This window comes from Schistocerca cancellata, chromosome 9 (assembly GCF_023864275.1).
Source record: "Schistocerca cancellata isolate TAMUIC-IGC-003103 chromosome 9, iqSchCanc2.1, whole genome shotgun sequence".
Classification (NCBI taxonomy): Eukaryota; Metazoa; Arthropoda; class Insecta; order Orthoptera; family Acrididae; genus Schistocerca; species Schistocerca cancellata.
In genome coordinates, this window is record NC_064634.1 from 62,272,615 (window position 1) to 62,300,494 (window position 27,880).

The window sequence follows — 27,880 nt, forward strand, 5'->3', positions numbered from 1 at the left end:
ACAGTTGTCCCCACATCTTAGCCAATTTTGACATTACAGCAGCATCATTGCTCTTCCCGAGAGAAACTGTGTACAGAAGGATGTTGACTTAAAAGTAGAGCATATTAAAAAAAATGTTGCTATTTTGCTAGAAATCAAAAGTCCTTTACTGCAAGGATGAGAACTTGTATCTTGGCATAATAAATAGTTAGGAATGTGACAAATAAGGACTCATTTTTGCATTTAATATTTCACAATATTTTATAATGATTGTGCATGTACACATAAAATGGATTACCACAAACCTGAGAAAATACAGAGGTCGAAATGTCAGGACAGTCTTATAAGAATCAGTTCATATAAACAGGGCACAAAGTGAATATAAACACAGTATAAACATGTAAAATTTGTCTTTTGCAATGTCTTACATTTTTAAAATGTGATTCCAAACCCAATTCACCTATGTCCTATACTTTTTAACACATTACAGCTCATTTTTTGCCTTTCAACTACTCTTCCTGCTATACTTTGATTCTTTTGTTTAAGTTTCTTTACAGTCTTATGCAGTGCTGAACTGGTAAACCATTGTGTGTGAGTATCTGCGTCCAGGATTCAGTATGCTATTTGGGAAGTTTTTCTGTAATAAAATCAAAATAAACACTCAATACTTTCCACACAAGAATTAGTTTTTTTCTGTACACATTTTATAGACTATAGAGAAATAACAAATTAACTTACAGAGTAAGCAGGAAGAAATCACAACTGGAACAATTTTGAAGTGGCATATGGAACCTTAAGATATTCTACAATACAGTTTTGAAACACTCTGCAGTATGGTAATAAAATTACTTATCATTACTCACATGGTTCACAGCATCTGGATAATTCTGTGTCTCAAGGCAGAGTGCACCATACTTGTTGTATTGTGCACCACCTTTTCCAATTATTACTGTATTTGGATCAGTTGTTCCTTCTTCTGGAAGCCCACCTGCTGTGTAAAACTGCACTCCAGGCTGATCAGAATGGACTTCCAAAACACGGCCAGAATCTGGATGCACAACCCTGCACAAGAAAATTTTGGAAACGGAATGAGTTAATTAAAGAGTTCAGAGAGTGACTGCTTTCAGACACAGCTATGAAGAAAGGGACAACACTAATGGTCTGAAAATTCCATTTTTGTTCATAGTATTGTGATCACTGACTTGTCTTATCAGGCATGTGGGGCAATGGTCATACATTTGCTTGTGGAATGGCCTCTAATATCATAAATCACATTTTCCAGCAGCATTTCAGTTCTAGGAATAGCCTTTAAATGGTATGCATCTTACAATTTCATAAAGCTGTAGAGAGACTTTAATTTTTATCACTGTGAAACTTTTTATGTACAGAGAAACTGATTCAGCAGATACAAATCCACATTTAGTTGTTTACTCACATTATTTTCACACCATCAGTCCTAAGACAAATCTGTTTAACTGCATAATGGACCTGTTCTATTCTACAAGATATTTTGTTTTTGTATGCCTGCTTTACTCTGATGTACGTACATATATCTACTGTATTTTGCCTATATTTAGTGATGCTAAAAGTGAAGTTCACCCATATTTGTCAATTATTCAGGCAGCCAATATAAACTATAGATCATTTTTTTGGTTTATATACTTCATTTTAGCCACTTAGTCCATGATAGTTGACACAAGCAGATATGTATGGTCATATGAATTGCATAACATTTTGCAGGTGATAATTTTTCCCAACAGGGGAAAAATTATAAAATGTTATATGATATTAAAAAAGTCTGGCTAAATTAAAACTGCATGCCCTTCTGAATACTGCTAGAATAACAATGCATTGGAAAGTGAAAGAAGCCATTGTAATATAAACAGTGTGCTGCAGTTTCCTTGTGCATTGTGTACCATTACCTTGCAACAAATGTCATCCCGCAAACACTGGCCTGGTTGACACACAGATTGTTGTCATACCCGCCAGAAACTTGAGGAAGAACATCTCCCAGACGACGTGGTATTCTCAAGTCCATAAGAGTGCCACCAACATTCACAATCTCACCTGCATGAACAATATGAAAAATATAGGAAATACTTTGTAAAGAACAAATATAATAAGAATTTTAAAACCTCTTTGGGAAGCGCATAGCATATTTGCCAGGCTGATTCACAAAGAGGAATTTCATTTTCATTAAACAAAAAGCCAAATTAGGAGAGATAAGAATTGTTAAGAAAACATACCTGTTGGAATCAGGTCAGAATCAACTGGAGTGTACTTGTTTGCATTAATGGAAACAATGTGCTCATTTATCCCACTTACACCGGCAGACTGAAATAAAAAGTTTTTCTTTTAAAATCATGTTAACATTATACTGCATTATAATATTAAACATTTCCCAATTTTTAAATCTCAGCCAACAAAAGTAGTAAAAATAAATGACAGCACTTTGCAAGTAAAAGATAAAACAGTCTTCAGTGTCAAAACTGGTTTGACGTCTAGGGTGTTTTATTAGGACTGGTCGTATTGGAAGTAGTACATCCCTACTTTGACCTGACTTACCCTGTAAGTTATAGAGGAACCTAAGGCTTGTTGTGGACTCCAAACCACATTACAGCTGCCATAGCAAGTGACAAAAAACAATCCAAGGACTGACTGAGGGCTAACTCGAGACATTTGCATTTGTTATTTAGATACTTACCCACTTAGGACTAACTGAAAATTAAAAGTCTTAAGGCCCTCCTACTGAAAGTTGTGACTTCCGGTACACTTTTGAACTTCAGAGACATACGCACAATAGCATCAACTACAGTCTATTTTAACAAACTGAACAATGTATGACTATTACATGTTGTCCACTGTCATTCTCCATGTGGTATTTATTTTCCATCAACCATGGAGGCAAAATGTTAAAACCTTGACTATGGATAAGCACTGCCAGAATAAACGTCGACTTCTCCTAATGCTCACCTTCCTAACAAGGTATTGAGATGAACAAGTTGCACATATGTTCACCAAAAGTGGACATCAAAGGGAGGGTATAGTGGGTGTCAGGAGTTGGAATAGTGACATAGGACCAACAACAGTTCATAAGTCTGGTTAGTTGGCAGCAAGTACATAAGGAAATGACAGGGTCAGTTCTCAAGATATTGCGCACAACATTGAAACAATTATGCTGAACACCTGGCATTACACCATTAACTAGAGAAGCGTTCACACTTATTGCCAAAGTTTCAAGCACTCCTAAAAACAGTGGAACTCACTATACTAGGTACGGAGAGCTGGCTAAAACCTGAAAGTCACAGCAGGGAGATTTTTACAGCAGACCACATCTTTATATTGAAAGGATGAAGGCTAATGGTAAGTCGACAGTCTGTACTCATTGCAGTAAACCAGATCCACTGAGATTGAATCACAGCTGCATGTGCGACTGTGTGGACAAGACTTGGTACCAAAGGAGGGCATAAAATTGCAACTGGATCTCCCTATCCACTACCAGACTCACTCCCAGATGTAACTGAAAACTCTCAAGTATGTGTGTACCCCAATCATTCTGGAGGACACCTAATCAACCAACACTCAATTGGAACAATTACAGTATTGTAACAGATGGGCATGACGAGACATCTTGCAAAACAATATAAAATGGTTTATATGGAAACTACTTGGTAAACCCACTGTTAAAGGAAATATATTAGAGCTAATAGCAACAACTATACCAGCTCTTTTTGATGTTGTCCACACTGAAGCTTTTATAACTGATCGTGTGACAGTGGTAGGGACCGTGATTACCAAAGTACAAAGGAAGCATTTGTATGTTGCGTACTCACTCCCAGTGGTAGCACTGTTTTTAGTGCAAATGAAAGAGGCAGTAGTTTCATACCTGAAGGATACGTAAGAGCACTTTAAATGTTTTGCTGTGGGCATTAGCATTTAGAGGAATTGTGTCTCTGGTTTAAAAGAATAATGGAACAAGCAGTTGATAGGTAGGTTCCTAATACAACAGTTCATGACAGGAGGAATACACTCTCAGTAAAGAAACAGACTACAGCACAGAAGGTGAAATGAAGCATAGGGCTATAGATAGATATATGCCGAATGAAACGTATTTTGCTGCCAAAATGGCAATGGGTGCAGCTTTCAATGAGTACTGAATCAGAATCATATCTAAAGACCATATTTCGGTCATATGTTAAAGCAGTCAGTGGCAATGAAGTTGCATGTTCAGACACTCGAGGATGACAAGAAATGAAATTTAGGGTAACAAAGCAAAAGCATATATATGAAATTCCATTTTTAAATGTCCCTTTATGAAGGAAGATCCATGAGCATACCACAGTTTACATCTTGCACTGCTACAAAGGGGAATGACTTAGCTATTAGTGTTAGTGACATTGAGAAACAGCTGAATTTGTTAAAACTGAACATGGTCTCTGGCCTTAAGGAGCATCAGATTCAATCTGAAATTTGCAACCAAGTTAGACACTATCTCGACCATAATGCACGAAAGCTCATGTGCCTGGTGGTTGGAAGAAAGCGCAGGTCACACTTTTCTTCAAGACAGGTAGCTGAATTTTTAAACAAAACTACTATTCTATATTACTGACATCCTTTCACTGAAGAACCTTACATCATATTCTGAGATCTAACTCCTCCGCATTGACTGGGCAGGACAGGAAACACAATGATCATGCGAAAACCAGTGTCTACTTTTCTCGCTTGACATCCTGAAAATCATGGATCAACACAATCAGATCAATGATGTACAACTTCTTAACTTCCAAAAAGCATTTGACTCAATCGTATCACATCAACACTTACAAATGTTATGTCTGATGCAGAGTGGTCAGTGTCTTGACAGCCAATGCTAGGTACAAATTCCCAGTACTGCCAGTTTTCTTTATCCTTTTTCGCCCCACTGGTGGGAGGACTTAAACGGGATGCACTTAGCCCCTCGAGATCATCAGAAAAACTACTTGTGTCAGAGGTAGTGGCTCCATCATCAAGAAAGCCAATAATGACTGACCCCGTACGTCTCCATCCTGCATCTGAATGGTGCCATGCGGCAAAGGACGGCATGGCAGGTAGTTGGCATCGTGCAGTTCTCTAGCCCTAATCACCGAACTACTTTCTATAATCACATAGGCTAACAACTGAAATTGGGAGTAACTGGCAGGGACAACATAGCATGTTATTTTGGATGGAGAGTCACTGACAGCTGTACACGTTCTTTCTGCACATGTACACAGTTTTGAACAATTCCGACAGGTGGCAGAGCTGTAGCCTTCAAAATATTATCTACATGAGACACTCATTACAAGCAATATGCTGCAATTGAATTCTTGGTTGCAGGAAAAGGAATCATGATGAACATCCGTAAATGTTTTTGTGTGGCACTTGGTAGGAGTAAAGATGATGGGTTAAGGTAAAGAAAGTTAAAGTGCTAAGAAATGTCACAATGACCTGTCATAGCCCATTACCGACATGGTGAATTGTCATTATTCATGCAGACTGCTGCATCACACGATGACAATAGGATCTACAGCTATCGGTGTGCATCAGAAAAGCATGTGCAATGATCAAGCGAGACTTGGAAATTCCTGGACGGAGCAATACATAAAATAAGGTAAAGGCAATTAATCACCTACAGTGTACCAACACATGGAGCACAGAGACACATGACAGGAAACAGCATTCACACTGCACACTGGCTTTTGAGTTCTTGTTCTTTTTCTAGCAAAAGTACACACATTCACACACACAACCACACAGACATCCAAATGTGCATGCCCATGATGAAGATGGGGATGGAGTAAGGAAGGATGCAAAGAGAGGGTAGTGGAAAAGAGGCATGTCTTTGGACAGTTGGAGCCCATGGCCACACAAGAAGATGAAAGGAGTACAGAGGGTAGAGCACAAAAACATATAGGGAGACGGGGATAGGAAGAAGGGAAAGAAAAGGGAGAGAAGGGTGGAAATGAACGGGGGGGGGGGGGGGAGAGGGAGGGAGAGAGAGAGGGAGAGGGACACACACACACACACACACACACACACACACACACACACACACACACGAACACACACACGAACTGGGGGGTGGGGGGAGGGGAAATGGTGGGAGAAGGGAGTACCAACATCTGGACAGGGTGAGGTGAGACTGGTATGGAGAGAAGGGAAAAGGTAAGTAAAGTGAGGCAGTGGAACAGTTTAACAGAGGTCTAGGCTAGGGGGATTGTGAGAACACAGGAAATGCTCGAGAGAGAATTCCCATTTGCCCTGTTCAGTGAAACATTCGCTGGAAGGGAGTATCCAAATGGCCAGCATAGTGAATTAGCTGTTGAAGTTATTTGTGTTGTGGCATGCAGCACGTTCGGCAACTGGACGGTCAAGTTCACAGTTTGTCGACTACAAGGTCATTAGAGACAGAGCACAAGCTCGGATTAGGAAAGGATGGAGAAGGAAAATTGCCGTGCCCTTTCGAAGGAAGCATCTTGGCATTCGCCTTATGTGATTTAGGTAAATCATATGGAAAACAGAAATCAGAATATCCAGATGTGGGTTTGAACCATCATCCTTCCAAATGTGAGTCCAGTGTTTGTTTTGTTTTAGGGTGCAAAAACAACTAGAGTCATACACGCCCAAGTCAAAACTGTAGAAGAAGACAAACAGGAGTTGAAAACAACTACATGTCAATCCCAACCGATGGAAGATAAGACAGCTAAAAACGGACGTAGAGAAAGATCTATAAATTATGCCATAGAAAAACAGAGGTCCAGCACTAAAAATTAAATGGCCTTCATCATATTGCTACGACAGATAACAAGTAAAATGTGCTCGACAGCCTGTGTCATTCGCTAACACGGCCGATAACTAGACTGCAAACACAAACAGGAATGTAAGTGCTTAAAAAAAGGGCATTTCATCAGGAAATGGCGGACTGTCAAAAGTTGAGCGCAACGTGCACAAAGTGGTGGGGGAGTACCACTTAACAAATGGCAATGGCTAAAAAGACAGTGCTCAATTCGCAACCTAGTTTAAATGATCTCACTGCGAAAGAGCCGAGAGGAGGTCATCTAACCTGCTGGGAGAGTCTTAATAACCCAGATCTTGTTCCCATGAAGACGACCAGTGGTGGTGCCAAAGTGACACCACCTCCTAACGGCAACACAGATCATCGGAGGGATGTAAGAACTGGCAGGCCTTGGCAACAGTGTCAGCAGTTTCATTTCCTGTCAGGCCGACATGACCTGCAGAGCCCAAATGAACATCACAGTGGCTCCACCAAGAGCGAGCAAGCAATATCTTTCCTGGACCTTGTAATGGTCGCCTAGTCTTAGATATTGCTATAATTGCACTATTTCACTCCCATTTACGGAGCTTGGTAGCACTTGATGTTAGGTTGGCGCCATTAAAATGCATTGTGGTAATCGCTGCTGCTTGCTGGATCGCTGCTGATGCTGGCTCTAAATCTGGTTGTCTAGGGTTAAAAAGATGAGGTCCTGTGTTTTTGATGTGCTTTTGATGATAAATAATGAGCAAAACCAACAAATATTTAAACTTCAAATATTTATTACTCTGGTGGCCATCTTAATTCCACTGTTCACCAAAGACCATGACACAACACAAAGTAGTACTTCTTTTACATGTTCTTAGCATTGTTTAGCCACCTCGAACAATAACACACATACACACTTTACCAAAGTGACATTCCGACTGCGCTCCCGACCCTTCTTGTTGCTTGTTGCTTGTATTTATAACCTTGTCAAAGAACTACTAAAAAGAGATATAGTTTATAAGTCACATGTACATCTGTTATCGTAATTTGTGCAGAAAAGTTATTAATTTATATCAAGTGACATAATTTAACAGGTTATTAAAATGACAGACAGATTTCTTGACTTGACAGAATAATTCTTTGTTACAAAAGGGCTGTTTTTTAGAAGTTTGTCAGTTGACTTCTCTAATTTGCATAAATAAGTAAATAACATGAATTATTAGGAATTACATTGGTTTTCGTCTAAAATAGGAGTGTTTACGTGAATACTGAGTGAAAACGGTCCTAGTGAACAAACAGGTTTCACTGGGTGATTTTTATTTAAGGAGATCCAAAATACCTAAGTTGGCCAATATTTTTCGTACTTCATATTAATTATTTAAGATGAACTTAGTGTTTTTACATGATGACATTTGCTGTATCAGTGATCAAGTGATATTAACTTTTGTGTGGGTCAGTTATTCAGTATAATTTAATGGGTTGACTGTTTATGGAGACATATTATGCAATCATTGTTAACATACACAATAACTTTTCTATAATCATAAATACTCGTTAAACTGGTTGAATTTGGAGGGTATCGCATACTTCGGTAAAGTAAAGCCTTTAATAGGTTCCGTTACAACCTCTTGCACTAAGGTATGGACGGTGTACAATACACAGGGGCTTTGAAGGGCACAGAGAGCCTGAGCAGATTAGACAATTGAAAAGCCTGTGTCGTCGGATGTAATGTGTGGCCTGATACAAGGCGAAGAGCTCTGCTGTAAATACTGAGCAGTTTTGGAAGCTGATACCAAAAAATGTCGGCTCCAATGACAAAGGCACACCTGACACCACAGTCAGTCCAAGAGCCATCAGTGTACACAAAAATTCAATCGCGAAGTTCCACGCAAAGGTCATGAAACTGAAGGTGATAGAGCGAGGCTGGAGTAGTGACCTTAGGAAGCGAACGAAGGCCAAGGTGAACACGGGCCGCCACACGAAGCCCAGGTGGTGAAGAGTTTACTCCCACCAGGAAAGTTGCAGGCAACATGAAGTTAAGCTGCCAGAGCAAGAGCTGAAAGCGAACTTCAGGAGGTAACACCCATACTGGCCATCAAACGAGTCTTCGAAGGAGGCATAGGATGGGTGGCCACGCATGGCAGACAAACAGCATGGATATTTGCTGAGGAGAAAGTCACAGTGGTAGTTCGGCAGCTTCTGCATACACACACGCACAACAGGGCTGGTGTGAAAGGTGCCAGTGGCCAAACGGATGCCATGATGGTGGTTAGCATTGAAACAGCGTAAGAGGGATGGACATGCAGATGCATAAACAAAATACCCGTAGTCTAATTGCGAATGGACAAGGGACCAGTACAAACTGAGGAGGGTCGTTCAATCTGTTCCCCACGAAGTAGCGGTGCGGACATTTAGGACACTGAGGGTCCACGTACAGTGGGCTGCCAGGAAAGAGGTTGGAAGACCAAGAAGTTTCCTATCGAGCAAGAGCCCCAGGAATTTCAGGTGTTGGAGATAGCAATAGGGTCCATGATGACAACGTCTGCTACTGTCAGAATGGAAATTGGGGAATGGATCTTGGTCCCAGAGAGCTGTCGGAGGTTGGCCTACATGACGGAAGAGAGAGTGCAACTGTTAAAAGAACTGGTGAATGAAATCCAACTAGCTTTTTGTTATACCGAAGAATGCAACAACACTGTGCATACAACTGCTTATAATGATTGCAGTTTGCCATCATAGAATTACGGTTAAATATGCAGAGAGCACGTCTCCACGTGTGAATTGCGTCGTGGCACGCCTCAGTCCACCGAGGGACTGGGACGTACTGTGGTAAAGAGGAAGTGCGAGGAATGGAAAGTTGTGCAGTGGTAAGGATAATGTGTGTAAGATATTCGACTTGGTCATCACAATTGGGGAAATGTTGTTTGTTGAGGGTCACCAGGGAGGAGTAAAGCCTCCAGTCGGTCTTAATAAGATGCCATTTGGATGTGCATATAGGAGGGGTAGGAGTCAGCAAACGGATAGCACGTGGGAAATGGTCGCTCAAGTATGTGTCAGAGAGAACGGACCACTTGAGGCAATGGGCAAGCTGGGCAGTGCAGAAGGATAGGTCCAAATGGGAAAAGGTATGCGTGGAGCCCGAAAGGAACGTGGGTGCTCCCGTCTTAAGGCAGACGAGGTTAAGTTTATTGAGAAGGTCAGCCAAGAGGGCGCCTCTTGGACAGATCCTGGCAGAACCCCGAAGGGGATGGTGTGCATTAAAGTCAATGAGCAGCGGAAAGGGGTGAGGTAGCTGCCTAATAAGCTGGAGGAAGTCTGCCCTGGTGACATCATATGACAGTGGGATGTAAACGGTACAAAGAGAAAAAGTCAGGTGTGGGAAAAAAAGGCAAACTGCAACAGCCTGAAGGCGGGTAGTCAGGGAGATGGGTTAACTACAAACGTCATTCTGTATGAGCAGCATGGCGCCCCACGAGATGGAATGCCGTACTTGTACTCGGGGGGGGGGGGGGGGGGGGGGGGGGGGGGGGGGGTTAAGATCAAAATAGACTAGGAAGAAACACAGAAGCTCAAAGTGGTTGTGAGGATGCAATTCTATTTCCTGAAGGCAGAGAACAAGTGGATGCTGCGATTCTAAGGGCAGCTGTAAATCCTCTTTGTTGGATCAAAGACCACGAATGTTCCATTGGAGGTGGAGCAGAGACATGATGAGAAAAAATGAAGGGGTGTCGTCTCGGCAGCTGCCAAGTGGGAACCTTTGAAGAGTCCCCACTACAGCACACAGAGGCAAGAGGATGTTGTTCCATGAGGTCTACAGAAGCATTGACATTTTCCTTCTGTCGGCCTGCGGAGTCCACAGCAGAAAAATGGTTGATGGTGCTCACCAGCAACATGGAGGTCAGATGGGCGAGGGTATCACATGGAGACACTGTCGAAGAGGATCTCCGAGTTGGGCCCTGGTGCCTTTGTTTGACTTCTTGGAGCCTTTCTTTTTGTCAGAGGTTGGCTGTAGAGACGTAGGAAGTCTTCACGGAAGTATTCCTCCTGTCCTTTCTGGCCTGGCGGTTGTGTAGCTGGTGACTTTGCTCCATGAGGTAAAAGTTTGGTGGCGTGTTGCACAGCTGGACGAGAAGACGTGGATGTTACTATGACGGTGGGCGATTTTACAACTGCACTGCTAAATTTGAGGTCACATGTCTATGTGGTCATGTCATTTGTGGAGCGAGATGTAGCAAGAACAGCACTGTAGGTGCCAAATGGTAGAATGCAGGGTTTCCGACTAGCCAACACCTTGCGAGCGACCAGGTAAGGCTCTTTTTCCTTCACTCATTTCCCAGACAGGCCGGTCATCGAGATACACAGGACAATCACAGGAGGCGGCGGTGGCAGCATGGTTGCCATTGCAGTTGATGCACTGGAGAGAAGGAACCAGACAATTGCCCTCGTGAGCATCCCTACCACAGGTTACATATTTGGCTGGCTGTCAACAGGACTCTTTAGTGTGGTTGTTAAGGATGAAAATGGTAGCAGCACATCGGGTTTGGAATACACAGTCTGACTGTGATAACTTCATAACCTGCTTTGGCCTTTGCCAGATGAACCACTCTATCAAAAGTGAGAAAGAGTGCATGTGGGCACTAAGGAGGCATCTACTTTTTCACCACCCGATGGACTGCTATGACACTCTGATCACAGAGGTACATTTGGATTTCTCCCTCAGTTAGACCATCGAGCAACCTAGTGTAAATAATCACACCACCTGGGCTTTGCCTGTACCAGGGGCTATGTACGAACCCTACCTGTCATCCCGGGGCTGGGAATTATGCGTTACCAAGCCACCTGTTACACGTCAGACACATGGGAAGGCCTTCAGGAGCATGCAGGGAGGAAGAAGAAAAAGAGAAACCTCAAAAGCCAAAACGGAAGAATGATAGGAGGAGGTGAATGAAGAAAGAGAAAAGGAATAAAAAACAGTGGAGAGTATTTTGATATTGACTACAAAAAACGCAGAATACATTTCCAAAAACAGCCCAGACATGTTCCCCAAGGAAGGAGAAAAAGAACAGCAAGAGTAAAAACATGCAGCATAGAAGAGAAAATATGCTGCAAAGGCTTGGGCCCCGTGGTAGCCAAGCATGAACCCGCCAAAGGAGGGTGAGCCCCCAGCGGGGGGCACGGGGTGGGGGTGAGTCCAGTGCGTTAACCACGGAGAAGCCCCACTCGGTGGTATAACAAGTAACCAACTATCTGCTCACATGAATGCTGTTTGTCACAATTTGGCAGTGACCAAACTTCATCATTCAGTTGCTGAACGTGCTGCACAACATGCCTAAACATCTGCCAATCTGTTCCCATTGCCTCACCTTACCTATTCCCTTCTGTCTTCTGTCCACAACACTGCCTCCACTCCATCTCATGCACTGGCTTCTTTCCTGTTACATGTGTTTGTGCTCCATGTATCAGTCTGCTATGCGTAAGTGGTTGCCTTTCCCCTATTTTACAGACAGACTCTTGGATATTCAGAGGTGTGCTGAAGATGAGTTCCACGAGTGTTCATAATAGACTACAAGAATAAAACCCATTTCATCTGAATCACTGGAGAACTTTGAGACAAACTGAGAGGCCTTTCCGTCGCTGATCCTTACTGGTGACAAGAACTGGGTGCATCATGTTCAGTTGGAAACAAAAATGCAGTCACTGGAGTGGCAATGCCCTCAATCAACAAAAACGAAGAAATTCAAAGCTACTACCACTACTGGCAAAGTCACGTTGACAGTCTTTTCAGAGAGCAATGGTGCCGTTCAAGTGGGAGTGTCGCTGAAAGGGCCAACTATTAATTCAGAACAAATGTGAAGACTCAAACTCAAGAACCATTTTTGAAGTGTCCTGTCTGACAAGAATCCAAAAGAAATCTTGTTCCAACATGGTAAACATGCCCACACACACATCTCAGAACTCGAGAACACATCTTCAAACTGGGTTGAACATCATTGCCTGAACCACCTTACAGTGCAGGCCTGGCTCCTCAGATTATCATCTGCTAGGGACACACAAGGATTATTTATGCGGGACACACTTTGAGATGATAAAAGAATAATTCACAATGTGAAAACATGGCTACAAGCACAAGACTAGAACTTTTATCAATAGGAAATATATGCTCTTACACAACACTGGTGTAAGAACATAGAAAGTGAAACTATATAAAAAATAGTAGATCTACAAAGGTTGATTAATTTTTCCATCAAATTCTCACACTTAAAAATATACATGTTCTGAGGGGGGGGGGGGGCATTACTCGTTTAACAACCCTCGTAGAAGCAACTTCTGGTGTGACCCAGCCCAGAAAAATGTGTTGGGATCCTTTCTGTTTATGTTGTAAATTATTTTGTAATGATCTGGCACACAATATTAATAATAATGTCAGGCTTTTCATAGAAATATTTGGAAATATAAAACTGTATGTTTCACAAACTGCAGAAACTTTCATTGAGTTCCAATTTTCCAATTGGAATCAATAAACCTTCACAATTAGCCAAGTATAAAGATTTGTGAGGATACGAAATAGAGTGATCACACAAGCTTAGCTTTAGCTAAAGCAGGTGGCAGACTTCATTTTACTGGTAGCATACTGGGGAAGTGCAGTATATCTACAGAGGAAACTGTTTACAAAACTCTCCTTTGACCCATCCTAGCATATTGTTCAACTGTGTGGGACTAACAGGAGGTGTTCAACAGTTTGTCTGATCCAGGGAGATCATTACAGAAAAGCTGGAAAGCTATAATTGGCAGAGGCACTTTAAGATAGATGTCAGCTACCTCATGAAGAGTGCTTACAAAGTTTTGGTACCCATTATTAAGTGTGGAATCTAGAAATATACTACTGCCCACAATGGAAAGCAAATAGTTTGCTTTCACAACGACCACAAAAGCACATTAGACTAACTATAGCATGCACAGAGCATGGCTCAATATGTGATCAAAATAATAAGAAACCTTCATTGTGGTACAGTGGGAAGAAGCATTTTAAATAGTTTTTATATAAATTTTCTGCAAATTAAAGCCAAAAACAAATTACATTGCACTGGCATTCCCAATGATACTCACTAAAATATGCACTGGGTTTATGGTGTTTGATGACTGACAAACAGCCAATACTGCCACGTGCTATGAATATTGATTGTGAGCTACCTATGTGTAAAGTAATTTTTTAGCGTAAAAACAATGTAATACCTTAAACAGACATCCTAAAAGGGATTTAAGCATAAAATAGCTGGAGAAACCTATACACAATGAAAAGGATTTATGCTACATGGGATGCAATGAGAAGGTTAAGTTTGTACTCACATGTCCAGCAAGATTGAAGTAAGAATGGTTGATGATGTTAACAGGTGTCGGCTTTGTTGATGTAGCTTTAACCTCAATTACTAATACATTGTCTTGGGTAAGATGGTAAGTGACTTGTGCCAGCAGTTCTCCAGGGTAGCCTTCTTCCCCATCTTTGCTTAAATAACTCATTGTCACCTTCTTGCCATGTACATGAGATTCCCAAAGGACCTGCAAACAGTATAATGATATCTTCTTGTTAATACAATATACAAATTAAGTTCTACGAATTGCTTGTCTTTTGTTACTCTCATTTCATATATCTGAAAGTTCTTCTACTTGATAGAAACTATGGATGACAGAGAATGAATTAAAAACATTTATTTACACATATAAAATGAAGTATCACACAAGATAAACTACAGTCCATTCACTTGGTCCAGTCACAAACAACAAACATATGACAAAAGTATTACACAAAGGCAGTGGTTAAATACATGCTGTACAAAAATGTGTAACAAATTTGATTGTTACTGCAATGTAGCACCTATTTACCTAGTTTGTAACATGCTATGCCAGTTCTCTGTTTATCATTCTTCTTCTATGGACTTTATGAAAGTTATATTTCAGCTGTATGACCAGCCAGGTCAATAGCTGATTGATACATCACACATTGACACACTTGACAGCACAGAAACTTAGATACCTTTCGAACTGCTGCTATTTTACCTGGTCTAAGTACACATACAAACATATCCACAGCAAATCCAACTTCAATGTGTCATTATTGTAGAAACTCTGTGGTAGTCTGCTCTTGCTGTTGTCATTCATAATAAATGTCATACACATGAAAGTGAAGGCTTTTATAGTTTGGGGACACTGACAACGGCAGGCCATGACATTGGGATCACGGATTGACTTCAAACTTTGTACACCTTTAGTAGGCCATTAAAACAGCATGATATGCAAGTAGTAAGGTGGACTACTATGGCAATTCCGAGAAAATCTTAAGAGAAGTTTTATGGGTCTATCATGTAACTGATGTATCTGTGCCTGGACGCCATGGTGATCAAGTGTTAGTGTTCGAGCTTCGCAAGACACATATGTAAGAGATGATGGTTCGAATTTCGCTCAAATATTAATTTTAGAGTGCAAGTGTAAATTCCGTGATATTAAAAAAAAGTTGTACCTTCACTCTTCATTCTTGCTACATTAGCAATGTCTCACCACTGCAGAGGACAACTGCCAAATGGGACCTGCCTCTGTGTCTACAACTCTAAGTGTTGAAATGCAAAGTAGTTCCGGGTACCTTACCAGATTGCATGTATAAGGGATTTCGCAAATCACGAAAGGCATACGTTTTCAGGAAAACTGTGTGTTTCTTCATTTACTTGTCGATAGTTATAATTTTGTTTGTTGCAATAATTAAATTTATTAAAATTATTAAGTAGTCAAATATCATTAAATTAACTAAAACCTCATGCAGATACACATGTTTTTTTAATTACATTCCCTCTCAAATGTCAAATTAAATAACATGATCAGCGATGAAAGAAATATACATTAAAAGTTAAGTGTGGGTGGGAGTCGAACCATCGCTTTACACGTCTGTCTTGCTATGCTCATATGCTAACCACTTGACCATCATGAACTCTAACATCTGACACGTACATACAGATACATCAGTTTCATAATAGACATGTAAAACTTCTGTAAGAATTTTCTTGGAACTTCTAGAATAGTGCACCTTACTACTTGCACGTTGCATTGTTTTAATGGCCGACTAAAAGTGTAAGAAGTCTGAAGTAAATCTGTGATCCCATCATAAACCATGACATACAAATGTCATTCAGAAACAATGGTCACCAGAGTTAAGTGAGCTTGTTTTAATAAGATGGAAAGCAAGAAATTTCCTAAAACAATCACGTTACTTGGATAATTATTTATTTATCATCACCAGCCTTCTGGGTTGTTTGATGTAGCCTGCCACAACTTCCTCTCCTGTCCCGACCTTTTCATCTCACAGTAGCACTTGTACCTACTGTCCACAATTGTTTGTTGGATGTATTCCAATCTCTGTCTTCCCCTACAGTTCTTACCCTCTACAGCTCCCTGTAGTAGCATGCAAGTCATGATGTCCTGACACATGTCCTATCATTTATCTTTCATTGGTTTGCCCTCAATCCATATTTTGTATTCATTGAACTGTACATTCCATTCAACATGACTTGTTCATAGCAAACAGTTTGTCTTAATCCCATAAATATTCACATCTTGCAATTTCAAACAAACAAAAATGATCTGCTGGTACCGGGATTAGACATTAATGGCCATACAAACTAAACAAAACATTGTAAAACCCTGTGGGGTCCGGCTTGATTACAAGGTTACATCAATATTCTCAACACAGCACATTTTCGTTCAGACGCATCTCACACTGCACTGATTTGGTGAGAAAGGAATTAACTTATTTCACACCCTTTCATTCTTATGTCTGTAATTTTTGTCAGAAACAACGCAGCTAAACTAAATAAAAGAATACAATCAGCAAAAAAAAGAGCAATTGAAATACCTTGTCAAGTAGATAACATTTATTCCTTAATGGTATTTATTGTTAATGGTAAATATTAGGTTAGATTTATTTTTGTATTAAAAAGTGAAATTTGTATATCATACATTGACTCAGCATGTACAATGTAATTCCTCTTCACTTTCACTAAAAATAGCAACAATGTCATTATCAAATCCTATCACTGATATCCTTTCACTGTGTAACAAAAGTGCAGCTATAGTACAAGAACTTTCAATGAGATTGTTATTACACTGAGTAGTTAATTCCATGTTAATGCAACTTTTCTTTGCTGTACACTTGATAATTACATAGGCCAACAATTAAAATAATTTAATGAAAATGGCTTATTCTGATGGTTTTTAGTGTGAAAAATTCTAATATGATAAAAAAGCCATATCAGTCTCATTACAACTCAATGTTATAGAAATGCATTTGTTGTGATTTTAATTAGATATAATATCCCACACATTATTTCAATTAATAATTTAATTAATATACAAATAGTAGGGCAAGGGATCAACATTAGTCCACAATAAACTGTGTCCACAAGAAAACCTTTGCAGTCTGGAAAAAATAACTTTTGTACATGATTCCTCAGAGACCCAAAAAAATTTCTGTTCCCATTAAATTACGCCTATTGAAACTGTCTGTGCAAGATTTGCCCAAATATGGAGAATGTTTCTGAAACAGTATCTTCTTTGTTTATAAGAAGTATAACTGAAGGAAGTTGTGTTTGTTGGACTTTAGAAAGATGTTTTGATTCCAGCTCTGAACCAAAGATTACTGAGTAATAAGGAGGCTTATGTATCATTTAAGGAGGTTGTTGCTAAATACTTAGGCAACAAAAGGGACCCTGATTATACTTCTGTTTTAGTCAACTTGCTGGAAAAATTAAAAAATCAAACATCTCCCAGCTGTGACAATTGGTCTCTTAAGTTTTGTGATATGTAACAACTTTTTTTTAGTCTTAACAAGCATTTATGATAACTGCAAAGAAGCTGATAAAAAGGATGAGTTACAAAAACTCATTCCGACCCACCTACGTTATTTCCTGACAATATTAAATATTCCCACACCAGTTTAACTCAATCCAGATTTGAATATGAGTAACATAGTTTTGCATGTCTGCCTAATGAAAGTAAAATTTATTTTAATTATTAAGTGGGAGGGTCAACAAGTGAAGCTACAAACATTACAAAGTTAGGCACTTTGATGAGACTCGAGAGTCACCTTGATTTCTGTTCCTGAAAACCAATATGATGAGATAGTACTATTGGACACTTCACCAACACACAAAACCATCAATTCATCAGAGAAAAAGCTAGCCTATATTAGATGCTTTATGGAGAAAAGAGAGAGGAAACATAGGGTAATGGACACACAATTCCAGTGTAAGGAGGAGGTATTATGTTTATACTTCAATTTTCATCCCAATTACATTCATTTTGCTTTTTAAGTTTGTGATGAAGCCACTTTGTGAAAAAACTGAAGCAAGATACAAATTCAGTGTCCCAATATCATGAGCTTAAGCTGTTACCTAACAAACAGTATTAAAAAGTTTGTCAGTCTGTGTTACTTGCCAAATAGCTATGATTTTCAACGATAGCTTTATTTTCTTCATTATGGAAACAATGTAAAAATTCTGAATCAGTGAATGATACATAAGATTAATTTTTAATACAAAAGTAAATTTAACCTAATATTTACCATTAACAATAAAGACCATAAACATTATCTGCTTTACACAGTATTTCTACTGTTTACTTCTACTGACTGAATACGTTATTTAGTTTAGCTGCACATTGTTTCTGACAAAAATTACAAAAGACAATAAGTAATGAAAAAGTGTGAAGTAAATCAATTCTTTTCTCACCAAACCAGCACAGTGTGGGATACCTCTGAACAAAAATGTGCTGTGTTGAGAATGTTGACGGAACCTTGTAATCACGCTAGACCGCAAAGGGTTTTACAGTGTTTCATTTAGTTTGTATTGCCATTAATGTTTATTTGTGGTACCAGCAGATCATTTTTGTTTGTTTGAAATTGCAAGATATGAATATTTATGGGATTAAGACAAACTGTCTGTTATGACCAAGTCACAGACATTTTCCAATGTAATGGTAGCCTGTGCCTCATACAGTCAAGTGTCAGTAACCATTTCACCACGAACTTCAGTCTGCATTGAGAGGTTTCCTGTGGGGGAACAACATAATCAGTCAGTACTCTCAGCCAGAAAATCAATATTAAACTTACCAAAAGTTATAAATCTCCAGGTAAGTATCATCAGTCGTTTACTGTTTACTACTGAACTGAGGAGCCTTCCAGATTTCTCCACGCCTTCTGATCTTTAGCATTTCACATCTAAATTATTGCTGTTTGTTTCTTTATGTTGTCAATCCATCTTCTCCTGGGTTGGCCTCTTGGTCTTTATAACACAGAACCTCTACAGTACATCTGCCACCACTGTATTGCTATCACACTCAGCCTAGTTTGATTTTAAGTTTCACTACCGCGTCCTCAACTCCTATCTTTTCTGTTCTCTGTTTATATTTCTGTTCCTGTTTGTTTTGTCCAACATGCATCTTCCAATTTCTCATAGGGCAATCATCAATCTTTGCACAGTTTGTGCCTTTAATTCCCACATTTCACTTCCCTCAAAGTTGGTACTGGCAGTATACACTGTTATAGACTTTCTGTTTAAGACACCTTCGGAATTTATTCTGAATATAGCATTCAGTTTCCTAAATGAACTCCACACCATTATCACCTTCTTGTTTATTTCTCTGGTACCAACCCTCTTGTTACTTTTGGTTATTCTGTCATGCAACTTCAATTAATTCTCTAACTTCAATGTTAATATCTACTGTCAGCCTACTAACTGAATATTATTTTCGATAATATTGAAATTAATCTTCAGCCTACTGTCATGGTTACTCTGTTCAGTTCCTCTGTTCTTTGCTGAAGTTGTTCTGAATCCAAAGCAAACAAAACAATGTCATCTGTATGCCAAAAGTGGTTTAGATAAGATTTGTGTGTGTGTATTCCTTCTTCAGCACAGTTTGATGAACTAAAGACCTTTTTCCAGATTGCAGAAAATAGTTTGGTGAAATGGAGTCACTTTGTCTGGAACGACTTTCCCAGTTATGGGCTTTTCATTCTCGTGGGAAGTTGTAACCTTGTTGTGTATATTCTTCAACAAATCAATGCATGTAGAGTCTGTTACTTTGTTCTGAAGTGTTGCTAGCACAGAGAGAACTATGGACAACTTAAAGGCCTTTTCATGGGCTATAAACCTCCATACAACACTGTATCTGATGTTTGTGGCTTCTTTCTACAACTCTGTTGGCAACTTTTAGTTGATCCAGTGTTATATCCATTTGTAAGATAGCTTGTTATTTTCCCTGGGTGTTTTTTCCCTAGACACTTATTAAAGATTTTTGTAAAAATCTTTTATAGCACTGATACAAGACCACTCACCAAACAGTATGAGCACTGATATGTCAACAGGCACAAAAAATAAATGAAAACTAGTAAGCTTTCAGACAAATTCTTTACTTCAAAGAACTTTTTCAAAAGCTGCCACATTCTTATTCTATTTAGAGTGCCCATTGATGACTCAAAACTTTTATTATTTGGTGGGTAGTCTCCTTTACTCCCACAATATTTACACTATACCAGAACTTTCCTTACCATACAGATAAAAGTAATGGACCTGTAGTAGTTCTTCACATCTTTCTTGCTCCCTTTCATGTGAATCGCAATTATAGCATTGCTCCAACTATATGGTATTGTCCACCAACACAAACAAGGGTAAGTGCCCCTGCCCCTCTTCCTCTAGAGCTTGGGCTATGCTACATATGATGTGTAACCATATAGAGATTTCACAGTAGGGTGAGGCAGCAATACCACACTGTTGCCAATCTCTGTAATCTCATTAATACACTGACTGCTTGCTGAAATTTTCATAGTCCTTTCAGGTAGCCTGTAAACTGTCAGCACTGCCAGCCTGTATGCTTCCAGATCTACTATAGAGGCATGGCATTCAATTGCTTTTTCAACACAATGGTCACTAATCTTTAAGGGCTGTAATTCAATACTAATTGTATAGTGCATATACAGCCATTTTCCTTCCTATTATCGGTTCCCCAACAGTATACTATGAGCTTGTATCCATCTAGATGTATCTGTACAATTTCAATACGCCTAATACAGAAGTAAAGTTCAGATAGAACACCTGCCATTATATCATTTACCCCTCCACATTCCTGTATTAATATCAGAAGCTGTTAATCTTTTCTATTTCTACTGACAGGAGATGTGTTCTTTCAGATCCACAATGTAGTTCCAGTTACAGTATTTTGTTTCACTAGTAGCCTTGAGCTATAAATACTGTGCATACAGCTCTTCTTTTCAGAGAATTTATTCAACAAAACAACTACTGTAACATTCAAAATCACTGGGAAAGTATGGATACTGATTTGATCAAAATGAATCCCACTGATTATTCGCCTCTCACTGGAGGTGCTCACATGCAGTGTTATAACACTGAGTAAGGGTCATAACCATGTACAAACATTGTCTCTGCAGCACGACTCGTCAAGCTCTGCATTAAAATGTTCAACAAGTCACTTTGCCCCATGGTTCGTTGTAAGTCAAAGAAAGAAAGAATCTTCACATAAGAGTGAGGAGCATTCTCAGTGAAGTTTCTGGTGTCGTCCTCAATTACATAATTGAGGCAGAGGGTAAAAATGTGCTGCATATATTTCAATAGTAATGACATGATCCTCTTTAACAATATTATTTTTATAGCGCTTAAATGACAATTGACGTCAATTAAAAATACTAGAGTTGTGTACTAGTTCTGATATTCCCCTCGTATGTCTGCTACTCATCAATAAGATCCTCTTGGTCTTCTGGAAACTTTTCCTCCTAGCCTTTGCTTGCGCCTTATGCCCTGTACTGCTGGATTGCTTCCCATTCTTATATTGATCCTTTGACAATCTCGTTGCTCAGCGCCGCCAGGAGGAATTATAACTCAAGATTTATACATAAAAAAACAGAGCTGAGATGATGGAAACAGCTGAGATGAAGGAGGTACACACATCATCTTCAAATCCAACGTTCAATTCTTCCAATACATCGAAATCAATACGTACACATTGACTGTACTTACTTTGTCAAATCCAACGAGACCGCCATGCAAGCTGTTCTTTCCATTTTCATTTTTATTCAGCACATACGTCTGGTTTCCAATCTGAAATGTACCGTTTGCAATTCTATTGGCGACACGACCGACTGTGGCACCAAAATAAGGATTCTGCGACTGTCTATAGCCTGCAAAAGTTATAGAGTATTATGACATCGTAAAAATTTACTTTGTCTATTTGCATAATAAAGTAATCAACATACCGTCTAAATTGTCAAAACCTAACACTACATCCTCGACATTTCCAGTCTTGTCGGGAACTTTAAGAGATGTAATAGTAGCACCATATGTGATTATTTGAACAGACATGCCATTACTGTTAGTTAAAGTAAATCTTCTCACTCTTTCTGATGTATCTGTCGCTGTATCCTCATACGTTCCAAAATCATCTTCCACTAATTGTACGCCGTCGTCTGCAGTTTCCGTCATATTTGCATAAATACAATCCCCTGCGGCGTTCTTTACGTGGTAGCGCGAATTGTGTTGATGGCTTACTGGAAAGCGGCCTAAAGCACTATCTACATAACACGAAAAAATGAACACCGATAAGTACAGAACGATAGTGGCATGCCCAAAGCAGCCACGCTTTTGATTTTGTTTACGTCCGACAGCCGTCATTCTTTTGTTGTTACAAGCTCTTGCCAACGTGACTGTTCCTGACCTCTGCCACAAACAAACTGAACTAAATTTGTAACAAACCAAAACTTCCCTGGCTGCGTTGTCTGAAATTCAATGTTGACGTGAGAAAATAGGTACTGAGAAAATAAGTTTTGTAAGGCCAATCTTAGCACAGAACGTTCCCAACCAACCGACAGCTGTGAACACGACACTGTAAGGTCGCCAGGAGAAGCGATGCGGCTTTTATACCCATACGTAACAACAGGTGTGCGACAGAGCGTGCAGACAGTTGTGTGGGTGGCGCCTATTCATAAAGTTGCACTGTACAAACAACAAGATGCTCGTTAGCTTGAAATTTCCTGGCAAACACATGAGCAAATAACAAGATGTAACAGTTACGTCAAAGCTATGCTTCTGGCTGGTAGTAAAATTAAATCAGGTACTGAAGTTCATTTCGACATAATTTAGCCAAAAAATACGATAGAAAGATTTTATTTAAAGTCACATATCGTATTCATAAAATATAAGCACAAGACTGTTGCCAGCTCACGATTTCCGAGTAGCATCTTTGAAATACTCCCCGTGTACGAACGCAACATTACCTTCTCTTCTAAGTAACCTCAACTGTGAGGATTATGTTCCACAAAACGCATTAAATCACGAGACAATGTTATACAAGTTTCGTTAAACGTAAAATAAGTTTACTACGTGAATGTTTCCAGGACGATAATTTACTGATGACACCATGTGTTGTGCGTAGTGCCGCAGCGGGAACTCCACTTGAAGGTCGGCTTTGCTTCTCGTAGCACAGCTCGAAGGCTGTTCCGTACTGGCAGGCCATTTACTTACTATCTCTTTACAGATTTCAAGAAGTCTTATACTAGGTGACAGAAGACAGAAATGGTCATTGTAATTTTTCGAACTTTCAGTTAGTCCCGGCAAGCAACTGGAAGTATAGAGCGTTTGAAAAAATTAATGTAAAGGGTCTTAATATCGAAAATGCTGCATCTGAGCTTGGGAAACATGTATTTAATTTGATTTGATTCATAAAAATGTTTTTGGCTGGGAGTGCGATTAATTGCTTTGTTTCGTAGTGTGGTAGCCTGGTCAAGAACTGACCACGAAAGACGGCGTGTAAGTAGCAGCAAAAAGATTTTACAGAATTCTCTTCTGGATAAGAGAATAAAGTATAATATGTGTTTTCCTTAACCATAATAAGTAAAAGGAATAATCTGAAACTGTAGTGAAAAACGTCTCACACACGAACAACAAGTCTGATATTTAATAATAATAATAATGGGGATAGAAGTAGTCCTTTAGGAAGGACAGCAAGAAATTCAAAACTCTCACTCTGCCCCGACACTTCGGATTGCACTTCGGTAGTGATGAAGTGGTGCAAGCAAAGGTGTGGTTTGCTTCTTCGTCAACAATAGGCTAACGTTCTACAGTGGCGATGTCAACGAATTGGTCTCTCGTTGGGAGAAATGTGTTCGTCGCCAGGGTGACTATGCTGAGAAATAAATATGTAGACATGAAGAATAAAGATGTAGAATGTTAATAACGTTTATTTTATTTAAAAATCTTTACGTGTTTTCACATAAGAAATTCGGAGGCATTACTTTTCACCACGCATTCTTATATTGCGAACTTTTTAGTTAAACGTCCACACTGCCGGACTTTTACCATTGTGATGCAGTTCAACACACCGCAAACGGCGAAAATTCCAGGCTCGAGGTGAGACAGCGTGCGGTATTTCGTCTACATCATGCGCACAAACGCGGCGCAGGACTGCGCAGAGTGGAACAGTGCTCGTATGTGCGCAGCAAGGTTCCAGTGCGCGCGGCAGTACAAACGGAAGCCTAAGCTCTGAAAATTGCGAGTGTTATTTTCATAGTTGTTCATCATCATCATCTGAAGGGGGAAAACGTACAAAATGGCAGTGGGCGAAACCAATGCTGAGAAGCCGAAAGATATATGGCAGAAATAATCTTTTAAGTGATTTACGTATCGGTAGGATATCAGTGATGAGTGTCACTGATTGTCCTGCTATCCTCAGTGAAAGCGAGAAAGACTTACAGAGCATACTGAACCGAACGAACAGTATCACTGGGAAAATGATCAAAAATTCTTAATGCAGCATTGTGCACCCGTTTTGTCTTTAGTAAAAAAATGGGTGCACAATGCTGCAACAAAAATTTTGGATCATTTACCCAGAGATACAAAATATCTTTTTGTAAAAAAAAAAGAAAAAAATACAAATATTCAGAATGTAACCTTATGTACAAATTAATTTGACGCCAAAATCACACGAACTAAGGTACGAATCGTTGTCACACCCGCCTTATTTACCTGATATGGCTCCGTCAGACTTCTATCTCATCCAAAAACTGAAAATTTTTCTTGGTGGACGAAGATTCACTTCAAACGAAGAACTGATAGCCGGAGTTGACAACTACTTTGCAGGCCTGGAGGAAAATCATTTTCGAGGTGGGATCAAGGCACTGGAAAATCGTTGGACTGACTGTGTTAATCTTCAAGGAGACTACAATGAAAAAAAAAAAAGTTTCAGTGAAGTGAGTACTTTTTTTCTATTTCGTTTCGAGAACTTTTCAAATACCCTCGTAAATGGAGTGTCGTGTTTCATTTATACCACACTTCGTAAAATACAACTAATGTCCGACTTTGGCATGTGTATGTTGCTCGTTTCTGTCGCCGTTGTTATTAAAATAGCAAAGATAGCTTTCCCCATTTTCTATAATAACTTCAAATTTTACAAATAAAAATTACTCGTTAGTCGGAAAAGGTACACTTAAAGACTAAACACTTTAGCACTGCTGCTATGGTTAATTAATTTTTCGATTTTTTTTACCCAGTTTTTAGTAAACAATAAGAAACGCCTGTTATAATCGAGACCAAACAAATACCGAAAATTACCCGATATTCAGAACTAAAATACCGGTGTCGGCTTTAACCGGTCCGTTTTTCCCACCTGTAGTGCGGATGGCAAATCGTCGAACAACAGTGAACCAATTCCGCGCAGTGTCGATACATCATAGGAGACAGTTCGTTTCTGCGCGCTGTATTTGGATCAGGTTTCTCGCTACCGAGCCAGAACGAGACGGTTGTGTACTGACAGTACGTGTGTAAATTAATTTGTATTCTGTCTCAAAATGAGTTGCTAGTCGAATCATCAGAAAATAGAAAACACAATAGCTCTGTACCGAGAACAACTGAAACTGTGGAATCCAAAACATAATAATTACCACAAAAAATAAAAAATTATATATAATACACATCGCACTGCTGAGTACACTCCTGTTCAATACAATTCTGGACAACCACTGACTGATCCCTTCACCTCTGTATCCACTACCTTAGGTAGCCCAGTTGCCCCTTCGAGGTGAACATCAGGTACTTCTCTATCAGCAATGTGCCTCTTTGTAGGAATTTGTTAATAATTTTACATCCCAAGTTGTACTAGTAATAAAGAGAATTTGAAATAAAGAACATATCTTTTCCAGTGCATTGTTAAGAGTCCACCACACACTTTAGCAACAATCACTGAGGGTTTTTTTACTATATTTTTGCAACAATTATATTAAAAGGTAATTAACTAATTAAAATTGTGTTGAATTACAGTTGACGCCATTCCTGAAATATCATCAGAAACAGGGCAGTAAAACAGAATCTGTATACCATTAAAATCTACAGATTTTTGCTTGTATACTCTGAAGAGATACATCAAACATTTAAACGTGTCCAAACAATGCAGTGCTAGTGCCATTCTCTCTTTCTGTAATTGTTGGCTTGTTTCTTTATTACTTGTTCAATCATAGTCGTCCACGTAATTTATCCAGATTCTAGGGTCTCCTATCTCAGTTGGCAAAAACGGAACTGTTGTTATAAGATCGTTCTGATGTTCGCACCTCTCTCTGTTCGTCTATTAAAACCCCTTTTTCTCAGGAACGGTCAGAAGTATAAAGTGGAAATATATGTCAAATAGTAAGATCTAATTATACCACATAAAAAAATTTTGACGTTTGTTGTTAATCTGTCCGCCTGTTAAGACCCCTTTTTCTCAGGATCATCTGGAGATTTCAGGTAGGGAATTGTGACAATTACTAATATCTAAAGTCCCCTAGCGGAGTAAAAAAAATTTAAGCTTGTAAGACAAATCAGTCAAAAGAAATGACCACTTCTGTCACATATTTTGATACTCGCAAACTCACTCATCAAAACCTATAAATGAACTGTCTGTACGTAATCTTCAGAGGGCAAGTCCCGTTCGTACTCATCCGGTTTTATATATATATATATATATATATATATATATATATATATATATATATATATATATATATATGCTGGTCAGTACTGAGACGTGTTATCCCACAAGAACTAAATTTTATAGGCGACACAAAAAATTTATTATATCCCAGAGAATTGGTGATTTCCATTGTGTATAAGAATTCTGTAATGAATAAAAACTCGGTACTGCAGATACCAGGACTGGGAGATGCCCTCTCTCGCCTCACCCCTCCCCCACCACTCCCACCTTCTCACACCAACCCCGCTTGCTGTCGCCTATGGGTTCAATCATACGGATGAAATGCGAATAAAATGCTCAAATTTTCCGTCTTTAGTTTGGTCTGATGCCTGATGTCTCAACACATGTAGTAGAGGGACAACCTATGTGCCACCCCACTCTCCATTGTTGCCAAATTTATTCAAGAAGGCGGCGATGACGTCATCCAAGATGGCTGCATGTATACTTGGCAACATCACATGACGTCATCCAAGATGGTGGATTTTGGCTGGAAAATAGGCCAATTCTGCTATGTCCACTAACCTAACCTCAAGAAAAAATGGTGGGAATTTTGAATTTTGGCGGGAAAATAGTCCAATTGTGCTACGTCCACTAACCTAATCCTCCAGAAGAAAAAATGGCGGGAAGTTTGAATTCCAACAGGATAATGCATGCAAAGACCGTACTTGTCTTTATTATTATTATTGATTATCATTCATTAACATACATTATCATTTATAATTATTTATTATCATTTATTATTATTGATCTGCCTCCACTTTAAAATTCCCCCCAAAATCAAATTCCGAAACGATAATGGCTGCAAAACCTTACTTTTGTTTATTATTATTCATTATCATTTATTAACATTCATTATCATTCATTGTCATTTATTATCATTCATTATCATTTATTGTTATAGGCCTACCTCCACTAGAAAATTGCGCCAAATTCAAATTCCAACACGATATTCTCTCGAATACTGTAAACATGTTTTCGCTGGACACACTGGAACTTGTCGAGTTTGACGTCACAGCGGCCCCTTGTCTGCTCACCACGTGTATTCGTCGGCTCCACACGTTTCCCGCCAAAATT

General features: G+C 39.3%; 1 protein-coding gene across 1 annotated transcript; it reads right to left on the reverse strand.

The window, feature by feature from the left end:
- Positions 1 to 203: 203 nt before the first annotated feature.
- Positions 204 to 22,715, reverse strand: LOC126100470 (galactose mutarotase-like). Its single transcript, XM_049911077.1, has 7 exons — positions 22,065 to 22,715; positions 21,829 to 21,989; positions 14,105 to 14,314; positions 2,226 to 2,313; positions 1,902 to 2,046; positions 843 to 1,041; positions 204 to 616 (listed from the first exon to the last, which is right to left on the reverse strand). The coding sequence occupies exons 1-7, from the start codon at positions 22,477 to 22,479 to the stop codon at positions 539 to 541; spliced, it is 1,296 nt and encodes a 431-aa protein (XP_049767034.1). The 5' UTR covers positions 22,480 to 22,715; the 3' UTR covers positions 204 to 538.
- Positions 22,716 to 27,880: the final 5,165 nt, after the last annotated feature.

Coding starts and splice junctions, on each gene's coding strand:
- LOC126100470 (XM_049911077.1), bottom strand. CDS start 22,479: ATGACGGCTGTCGGACGTAAACAAAATCAAAAGCGTGGCTGCTTTGGG. Junction 21,990..22,064: donor AGGTTTTGACAATTTAGACG/GTATGTTGATTA, acceptor TAACTTTTGCAG/GCTATAGACAGTCGCAGAAT. Junction 2,314..14,104: donor ACTTCAATCTTGCTGGACAT/GTGAGTACAAAC, acceptor TTTTTATTTCAG/TCTGCCGGTGTAAGTGGGAT.